The 10,811-nt window shown below is 33.1% G+C and overlaps 1 protein-coding gene across 1 annotated transcript; it reads right to left on the bottom strand.

Annotated features, from left to right (window-relative positions):
• Positions 1–8,076: 8,076 nt before the first annotated feature.
• On the bottom strand, positions 8,077–9,228 carry LOC136233834 (caffeoylshikimate esterase). The gene has a single exon (XM_066023516.1). The coding sequence runs from the start codon at positions 9,141–9,143 to the stop codon at positions 8,184–8,186; it is 960 nt and encodes a 319-aa protein (XP_065879588.1). The 5' UTR covers positions 9,144–9,228; the 3' UTR covers positions 8,077–8,183.
• Positions 9,229–10,811: the final 1,583 nt, after the last annotated feature.

The raw sequence follows: 10,811 nt of genomic DNA, 5'->3' as shown, positions 1-10,811 counted from the left end.
GTGTGAAATTTTTTAGAACGTAAAGGTTAGGTTGATGTACATTATTTTAATTTTGTGCTTGTTGTGTTGTAGGGTGTACCAAAGCAAAAAGATCACAAAACATGTGGTTTTTTTGTAATGCGGTTCATGAGAGATATTGTGATGGACAAGGATTTGAAGTTTGCTGAAAAGGTATAGTGCATTTATAATAAAGGTTTTGTTGCATTATTTTGAAATTATAGTTTGTTTTATGGTTTTAATTTTTTTATATTTTATAGTGGAAAAGTAGGCGTGGTATGAAATATAGTCAATTTGATTTGGATGAAGTTCGGGAAGAGTTTGTTGAAGAAGTGTTGAGAGTAGGAGTTGCTGGGCTTGATGAATGTTTTGCTGATGATGTTTCTGATAGTAATGCAATGTAAGTGATTTCTGTTTTTGGAACATATGGTTTATATTTTAGAACATGAGAAAGGAATTTAAGATTATGTGGTTTCTGTTTTTGAACCTGGTTAATTTTGTCCCCTTTTGTTATTTTCTTTTTTGTTGTTAATAGGAGAGTACGCAAAGATGTAGTTGAGGAAGTGCAAGAAGTTGGTGTTGGAAATCATTCAAAAAGGATTTCAAAGTTGCTTGGATATTTACAGTCTCCATTTTTGCTTGAGTCTCAGCATTTACTAAATAATATGCTTAGTTCGCGGAGAATGTTGGTTGAATATGCTTTTTGTAATGAAGACCCACAGTAAGATCTTAATTGAATGTTGTTTGTGTTAATTTGATTTTTCTTTAAGATATACTGATTGTTTTTATTTTATTCTGTTTGTTTTTTTTTGAAGTGAGTTGTTGTGTAGTGATTGTTTGTCCACAATCAATAGACAGGAGATTATGAGTTTGTCAGGAAGCAATCATTTGGTTAGTAATGTGGTTGATGCGTGGTCTCGAATATTGAATTCTGAAGAGAAGAGCAAGGGTCCAACTTCTGTGCATAGATTCTTCTTCTCTACTGTACCATTTGTACGTGTTTTTACATTTTGATATTTTTTTTGTTAGAAAGAAATTGGATTATATTAATATGAATGTTGTATTTTTGTATAGGTGATACTGTGTACTGATAAAGGAGTTCGTGGAAGTATTAAGTACAGCAACAGACACAATGCTTTTTTTGAGAGGATTAGTTATGAACTTCGTCAGGCTAAAGTAGATAGTTTACAGAATTATCACTTGGTAATTATATTAAAAGTAAATTGTGTTTTACTTCAATTGTTGTTTGTAATTATTATGATTGCTAATGGTTTATTTTTCTAGGTGTTCTTTCTGGTTGTTTATGCTACACATTTCTATCTTTTCGTTATCAACCATTTTACTGGAAAGATAGACGTTATTGATAACAAGACTCTTGATAAATGTGTAAAAGTTCATAGTAAATATAAGGGTTTTGCAAAGGCTTTGGTAAGATTACTCAACTGTTTTTTAGTTTTGTTATTGTGTTCTATATATTTACTGTCACGTTCAGAAAATCTAAGTGTATGTTCTGAGTAGTTGATGATATGTTTTAATATTGATAAGATGTTGTTCTATGTTTTTCAGGTGAAAGCATATTATCTTTATATGAAAAGAGAAAGCCCTAATTGCTTGAATGATATCAGTGCTTATGCTTCAAGACATTTGAAGTTGAAGTGGAAAGACTCAACCAACAATGATGATTGTGATGTTTTCCTTTTGAAACATATGGAATCCTATTTTGGACAAGATGAGGCTAAATGGGATATTGGAGTTCGAAAGAAGAATGTGAGTTTTTTTTAAATCTTTTTTTATTATAGGCTGTTATTATTTTGTTAATGTTAGTAATAATGAATGAGATATTGCAGGTTGATCAGTTGAAGAATTTTAGAATTGAGTACTGTTGGAAGATTCTGTCAAATTCTGGAAACAATGAAGTTGCTGTTGTAATTGAGAAGGCATTAAAATGAAAGAATGAACAGTTAAAATAATTGTATATTCTGTAATTGCTGTAATTATATATGTTAGAACGTAAGACATATTATTTTGGAACATGAAACATATTTTTTGGAACATACACGATTTTGATAACAGTAATGAAGTGTTTGAAACACATATTTTGAATTGGATTGGATGAAATAGTGGTTTCTTTTTCTGGATGTGATATGTCAGTGTTGAGAAGGAAGGATATAATAAGAACCAAATGAGAGCAGTAAAATTGATTAGGTTGATAATTATGAAGATTGGAAATGGGTACAGGGTGATGAATATTGTAATTTTCAAAGAATGTTGAAATGGAAGTTAGATATTTAATGGGGGAATCAGGTCTATTGAGCCAAACCTTGAATTGTGATTTTGTTCAACAACTGAATGTGTAGGATTTGGGAATTTCCTGAGTAGATTGTATATATCTGTTTAAAGTGGAAAGGTCTGTAGGTTAGTGGCTTGTTTAACAAAATATGTGTAATCATATGTAAATTAATCAGAATAGCATTAGAAGCTTGAAGTTAAATTTTAGTGCTATTCATGTTTAGATCCAATATAAACATTTTAGATCCACTTTGTCATCAAAATAGTGTACGATATAAGAAAATATTTATGTTTCAGCTTCTTACATAGGAAAAAAATGATTGTATGTTCTAAAAAAATATCGTATATTATAAAACACGTATCATATGTTCTAAACCTTATATCATATGTTCTAAACATTATATCATATGTTCTAAACAATATATGAGATCAGTTGTTCTCTTTTTCTGGACAGTTTCTGCTATCATGGTTAGCAAGCTGGTTACAGACTCTGCATAACCTCTTTTTTTCTGGTTTTCCTCAACAGCTTTCTCTCTTTCACCCTTCAATCTTTTATCACTGTTTCCTTTTGGAATATGTACACCTGTACCTTTGTTCTTTGATATTTTCGGTGCTTTGACATTAATTTCAGTTGGTACACTAGTTCCAATCAATATTTCAATGTCTTGATTTTTTTGAAAGAGTCCTGTTTTTCTCAGTGTCTTTTTGAGTGTTTTTAGCTTCTAAATCCATTCTGATTCCTTGAAACTTCTTCACAAGATCCTTTATATTTTCCTCACTACCTTGAGCTAAATAGACACAAACATTAATCTCTGACCGTAGTTGATTCAGCAATGTTTTCTTATCAATCGTAGCAGCACATTCTTCCATAAGATTTCCTTGCAGATTTATATTTTTTTGATTTGTTGCTAATGTAGTCCATCTGTTAAGCACATACCTGTTAGGAATTGATTCAAGCATTTTTGCCTTCCAAACCCACACCATGTGTCTACATGGTAAGCCCTGTCTCTCAAACTTCTTGCACGAACATTTTGTTTCATCTTCAATGTTGCTGTACATAACCTGAAAGTTTTTTGATGTCCTTTGCTCTTTGATAGTGTAAATTTCGAAAGGAGGTTATTTATAGAATCCGTCTATTCCACAAAAAAAAGAACCATTATAAACCTCTTCCTGAAACTCATAAAAGACAGTGGTTGTATAAACATCAGCTCCATGTGTTTCAATACCCATTGGTGTTTTACATACAGGTCTTTTATGTTTGGCATCATTGTCATTGTGAGCTTGGTTATGCCTTTGTGCATCCATTGCACTATCAAATCTCATATAAAATTCTACAAGACTTAGATGAGAATTTGTAAAAGCAGTGAAAAAGTTGTTCTCACTCTTTGACCTTGATGTAGTTCTCATAATTCCTCCTAGGAATAAGTCCCTGAAATACGCTGGAATCCACATTTTTCTGATTTCAAATATTTGACATAGCCATTCATGTTTCTCCAAATTAAACTCTGAAATGATTGCTTTTCATTTTTCATCAAATTCTGCAGGTTCAATCTCAACACTCCAAACAATTGGTTGAATCCTTTTTAAGAAATTGGTTTCTTGCATAATTGCACGACCTATTAAAAAAAGGAGTTAGTATCTTCATAATATACAAATATTTTGAACATGCCAATAATATATTGGAACATACAATGTAATACCTTATCAAAACATATATTAGAACAGTCAAGCATTAAAAAATTTAATTGTAAACAAAGTTTTAGAAGGCTTACCTAATTTATCATTCATCTTTTTTATAATGTGCCACATGCAGAATCTATGTTCTGTTTTTTTGAAAACCTTTTTGATTGCAATCTTCATTGCTGGGTCTTGATCTGTTATTAAGCACGTAGGTTCATTGCTTCCCATTGCGTTAAGAAACGTTTTGAAAACCCACTCAAATGATGCAATATCTTATTTAGCAATGAAACAAGCAGCGAACGTAACACATTTTTTGTGGTGGTCTACTCCAATAAAGGGGCCAAAGATCATGTTATATCTGTGGAAATAATATACAAATATTTGTAAATAAGACGACGTTTTAAGGATATAAGAATAAGATTTTAGAACATGCAAATAAGATATTAGAACATGCCAAAAAATAATTAGAACATTGGAATAAGAAATTGGAACTTGTAATATAATACCTATTTGTTTGGTATGTTGTGTCAAAAGATACCATATCACCAAATAGAGCATAATTCTTTCTACAAATGGGGTCTGCCCATAAAGCTCTGCAGAGATGATCGTCTTCATCCATATCAAAGTCGAAAAAGAATGCAGACCATAGAAGTTTTTTCTTGTTGAAAATGTCAATAAACATTTGGGCATCTGACTCATAAATGTAAGCCTTTAAATCTCTATGGAAGTTTTTGAAATCCTGCTTAGATGCACCTACATTGTTATATCCTTCAACATTTTCTTTTATTTGTCTGTATGTTCTTACGGGTCCAACATTCATCTACACAAAACACATTAAGAGATTTTATAAAGAAAGTAAATACAATTTGAAAAATTGTAGATGTTATGTTCTATGTTTCACTATGAACTGTTAGAAATGTACAAGTAAAGATGTTTATAAACATTTTAAATTTAGAATATGACTCACCTTAGAATTATCGACAATCATCTTCTTGTGTAGTATTGTCAGATTTCTTCCCTGTTTTTGAAATTTCATACAGCGTGGACTGTAAAGTGGGTGTGTATGTTCCTCTTTTAAACGAAAGAAAATATATTTTCCATCATTGCAGTACTTTAAAACAATTTGTTCTTGACATCCAACACGTGTGATTAATCTTCTTCTTGGTGTTTGTCCTTCAGTATGTTCAATAATTTTTTTCTGCTTATGGCCTGCTTTATTGCACAAAAAGTATTGAAAAATTACAACATTTGAGTTTTTTCTTTTTTTAACTGTAGATTTTCTAATATTAAATCCTGCTTCAGTGGCATATGCTTTGTAAAATTCAATACCCTCATCAATAGTATTAAATTTTGTTCCTACAGTAGGTATTTTTTCTGGAGAGCAACATGACTTCCATTCTTTTGTTCCTTCAGGAGTCAGCCCAAATTCTACTTGTTGAGTGTAGGATATAATTGCAGTAGAAGAATCATTAGGCTGCTCTTCATTTGACACTGCATTTAAGTGGAATTTTTGAACATATGTGATAATATATAGAACATATGAACAAATGTTTAGAACATTAGGTACAGTTTGAAGAATGTATTGAACTATATATTTCAATATACTCAATTTTATTTTTTCAACAATTTTTAGAACTAATTATAAATAAGAAACGAATAATATGTACTATTATCTATAGAACACATGAACAATTATTTAGAACTAGCTTTTTTAGATTATGAAGAAAGTTAATTGTGAATGTACCTCTTTCGATAGTTGAAGACAGAGAAATTTCATGGTGATCATCATTCTCCTGTAGATCATTGTCTATTATTTCATGCAATTCCATTGTTTCCATCTGAATAGAATCTGAATTATTTCCAATTTGTTTCAGATTTAAACAATTTCTGAATAATTATAAACATAAAAAACAGAACAGAAATTAATATCCATTTATAGTTGTTGGATATTACATTACTTGATTGATGCAATTGAGATCAATTGTTTTGAATCTTTTTCTTTGATTGTAGATCGTCTTTGTTAATCTGATTTGCGATCTGTATTTTTGAATGACAGAGCCATGAGGATGGATGAACGATGATGAGGAAGGAGGCTGATCTAATTAAGGAAGGAGGAACGATGATGAGGAAGATCTGAGGTTGAATGACAGAAGAATGATGAAGATCGAACTGATGGAGGGTCTGCGATTGTTGATCGTTATTTTGTGATTGTTGAATGATGAAGAATGATTTGCGATTTTTGATGGTGATTTTGCAAGAGTGAATGGCGTGATTGTGTAATTGGAATAGCTGTTGGTTTTTTAATAACCAAAACTACGTCGTTTTGGTTGGTTCTCACCTAAGGTGAGTTCTCACCTAGGGGAGGGTTCTCACTTGATCCCTCCCCTATATATATATATATATATATATATATATATATATATATATATATATATATATATTGAGAAATTAATTTAATATAGAAAATACTAAATTATATCATGAAATAATTAATTAACTTGGAAACCTTAATTTGACAACCTTATTTTCTAGTAAGGAAGATATCATCTTCATATGTCTGGCGCCACAACTATTAAAAGAGAAAGAGTTATTATTAAAACAACAAAAGGTTTGATAATAACTTTCTAGATTGTTCAACTTTTTTCTTCTCTTGCTCGAGTCATGCTTAAAAGCTCTCACATACTTTTGGATTAGTTCATCCCAAGAAGTTTTTCATTGCTTTCTTAGAAGAGATGAGGAGTCAGAAAAAGGAACCGTAAGCCTTTGGAGGCAAACTAAATAATTTGCTATTTCTTCTTGTTAAGGCTTAAAGCCTCAAATTTCATCCACTCTGCAGTATCACAAACATCGAAATCCTCAGAACTCGAGTTCTCATGTGAATGATTTGGTGGAATAAAAGCTTACCACAGTTGAAGAAAGAAAGGGCAAAGAGCTAACAAGCACTCCAGTTGAAACTCTTCTTGTAGCAATTTCAACAACAACTTCATGTTCTGGAGAGGAAAGAATAGTAATAATAGGAAGCTCCTTAGAAATCGGCTGATCAGGTAATCCAAGGAATGGAAGATTTCTTGAGAAAGGATCACCAAGAACTGCTCTAGTTGAAACATTAGGAATGACCGAAGCTCTAGTAAAAGCATAAAAAATGGATGAACCTCCAAGAGAAGCATTAAGAAGTTGATGTGATTCAGGAAGATGGAAAAAATTTAGAGCAAAAAGGTCAAGCCTGTCCCTTACTTGCTTTGACACAAACATTGAGTTTGTTTTCAACTTGCATTTGATGAAAAATATAGTGGAATTTACAAATGATTTGTTCCAAGCATTATAAAGAAAAGATCAAGATATCATCAATGCGATAAGTCTGGTTAACATTTCCAAACAACTGCTCCAATAAATGAGAGATGATGGATGAGTTTCTTTACTTATTCAATTGACTTCTTTTTGTGAAAAAAATAACATCAATGTTCCAAATATGGATGATATGTTTGTGAATCAAGGAAGGTCACGAAGAAAAACTCATAAAATTACAAACTTGCGTCATTATCAAACCGGTCTATCTTATACTATCATTGATATGCAACTTTTAGAGCTCAATGAGCGCTTCACAAAGACAAACTCAGAATTACTTTTATATGTCGCGTGCTTAAATTCTATTGATTCTTTTGTAGCATTTGATAAGCAAAATCTGACTAGACTTGCCCACTTGTGTTCATTTGATTTTTCTACAGTGCAGATTGTTATACTTGAAGATCAATTAAACATTTCTATTCTGATATGAGATATGACAATCTGAGCTTAAAGAAACTACAAATCTTGCTAACAGTTCAATTGAGACAAGAAATAGTGTTTTGTATCATCTTGTTTATTTGCTTGTGAAGTTAACTTTAATTCTACTTATTGCAACTGCTTCAATGGAAAGAGTATTTTCGGCTATGAACTTGATGAAAGCTTCACTACGAAATCGTTTAGGGAATGTACTTTTAAATGATTGTTTAGTTACCTATATTGAGAGCTAGGTATTTGATAACATCGATAACAACTCAAACTTATAACAAAATCCATAAATTAAGCATGTTACCAAAGCATTAAAAGATAAAGAGTAGTTCCGAAAGATGGAAACAAACGAGATTAAATCCATTATAGAAAAAAGACATTGAAGAACTTACAAATTTCAAATACATATAGCATTGCATTGCAGAATCATGAACTAAACAAAGATTTCATTTGCATCTATGATTCAACCAAGACAACATATCACTACGAACAATTTCAATATTCTCATCAGTTTCACCAAACAACAAAGAATGCATCATCCCCTCATAAATCTTGATAGTTTTATCTTCACTTTTAGCCGATCCATACAATTCTCTACTCACATTTGGATCTGTAACAACATCTGCATTTCCATGTAATACCAGAAATGGAATTTTAACTTCTGAAATTCTTCTGCTTAAACAATCAGTAACTCTCAAAAGCTCAAGAACAGTTCCCAATCTGGGTTTCCCATGGTATCTCAATGGATTCATTTGCCCAATTTTCTTCTTCTCCTCAACTTTGACAGACGCTTCCAGAACATCTGCAGTTGGAACAATTGCCAAAGTCGGAAGAAATTTCGCAACAACCGATAAAATTTCAGCAATTGGCCATCTGGGTTTGATTTTATCGGAGATTTTACACATCGGAGCAACTAAAATTGCCCCATCAAACCCATTAGGGTTTGAAAGATGAATCATGAGACAAATTGCACCTCCCATTGATTCCCCATATAAAAAAGAAGGTAACCCATGAAATTGGGGGTTTTCCTTGATCCAATTGAAGTAAAAGACGCAATCTTTAACAACTAAATCGACATTGGGTACAAAAGCTTTGAGACCTTGAGATCTTCCATGGCCTTCGATGTCGATCCCGAAGCAGGCGAAACCCTTCTGGGCGAAGAAGATGGCGGTGGCCTGAAATGTCCAGCTGATGTCGTTGCCGTAGCCGTGGATCATACAGATGATGCCACGTGGAGGGGAGGTGGAGATCGGGATCCATGATCTGGTGAAGAGAGTGAGTCCTCTGGGCGAGGTGAAGAACGAGTTGGACGATTTGATACCTTGTTGATTGTAATAGTCTTGCTCAGGGGTTTTTCCCCAGTAGTTAAGTTCTGGTTCGAACAAGAGGTTTTCTTTCCCCGTCATTGTTGGAGAAAGGGTTGGGGATTTTTCTGATTTTGTGGCTCAATTTTACTTGACTATTGCCCGAGTTCGATTTTGACTCGGTTTTCTTTTTGTTTCAATTCAACCAACTCAGTACAGGGTAGTTGGTGACTTGGTTCCCTTGGGCCTTGGGCCTTGTTTGTTGTTTGCATCAATGATTGAATCTGTTTGTCTGACTATTTCATGTTGTTGTTAATTGATAAACTTGTTCATAGGTCAGATTGGGTCGGGTTTAAGTCCAACGGGCTTTCGCTCAAAATGGTCAAATTAAGCTCAGTCTAATCCGTTGTTAATTTAGATCGGATCGAGCTGGACTCGAATTAGAAATCGAATTCCAAAACAAATATCAATAACCCACCTTAAAAGAAAACTTCTTTGTATAATAAAAAAATAAAATTTTATATTTAAAATAAATATTTAATATATAAATTTAATAGGGTGGTCAGGCTAAGAGGACTTGCACTATTTTAATAAGTACTAAGTCCGTCCAAGAAATAGCCCTCTTTGGCAGCTCTAGATCAAAATAGTGTAATATCAATTTTCCTTATTCAAGGCTAACCCATTGAATACAGTCTAAGCAGGCAGAACATATATTCAGATCTATAATCAAAACTAGTAAGTTTTTGAGTATACATTCTCACTAAAAAAATATATATTATATGAATGAGAATATATGATGTTAGAAATAAAAGTTGTACTAAATAATTTTAAGTTTAGGATTGGAGATTGATGAATGATTTTGAATTGGAATGAGACGAGAAACTAAATAATTTTCAAGAAAAAGGGATGATTCAAGATTAAATCAACTTGGTATTGTTGGTTGAATGATTTGATAATGATAGGAATATGGAGATAGACAGATAAGTAATAGGCACAATAATGAATTGAATCAGCTTAATGATTCTGGCTCACAGGCCTTGTATTTATAGTGAGCCAATAATAGTTTGTATAGGAATACAATACATAAGTATAGTCGTATTGAAACTCTACCTAGCTAGGAATATAGACAGAGTAAAACTCTAACTAGATAGGAATCTATTTACAGAGATAATTAGAATATTATCTCTAACACCCCCCCTCAAGCCGATGGCGGGCACGAACAAAGAGTCGGGAGCGTAGCATCGTGAAACGAGCCGGAGCTAGCGGCTTGGTGAGTATGTCTGCAACCTGATCATCGGTTGGGATAAATCTGACACTGAGGAATCCTCTGTGAACTTGTTCACGAACAAAATGATAGTCTAGCTCAATGTGTTTTGTGCGAGCATGAAACACTGGATTTGAGGTGAGATAGATTGCTCCAACATTGTCACACCATAACTGAACCGGGGTGGGTAATGGAAATCCGAGATCCGAGAGAAGGGATTTGAGCCAGTTCGGCAGTGGCATTTGCTACTGCTTTGTATTCGCTTTCCGTTGAGGATCTGGCTATTGTGGGTTGCTTGCGGGTCTGCCACGATACAATGCTGGATCCAAAATAGACACAGAAGGCACCCGTGGATCGTCGATCATCAGGACACCCTCCCCAATCACTATCTGAGTAGCAATGGATGTGCTGTATTGGTTTGACAGACATGACTATGCCAAAATCTGATGTACCCTGAACATAGCGTAAAACCCTCTTGACTCCTTTCCAGTGTTCATCAGTTGGAC

Source organism: Euphorbia lathyris, chromosome 6, assembly GCF_963576675.1.
Source record: "Euphorbia lathyris chromosome 6, ddEupLath1.1, whole genome shotgun sequence".
NCBI classification, from domain to species: domain Eukaryota; kingdom Viridiplantae; phylum Streptophyta; class Magnoliopsida; order Malpighiales; family Euphorbiaceae; genus Euphorbia; species Euphorbia lathyris.
The sequence above is the reverse complement of the archived record's forward strand: the minus strand, read 5'-3'. Positions and strand labels throughout refer to the sequence as shown.

Bases quoted from the DNA above. Each gene is read 5' to 3' on its own strand.
- LOC136233834 (XM_066023516.1), bottom strand. From the start codon at position 9,143: ATGACGGGGAAAGAAAACCTCTTGTTCGAACCAGAACTTAACTACTGG.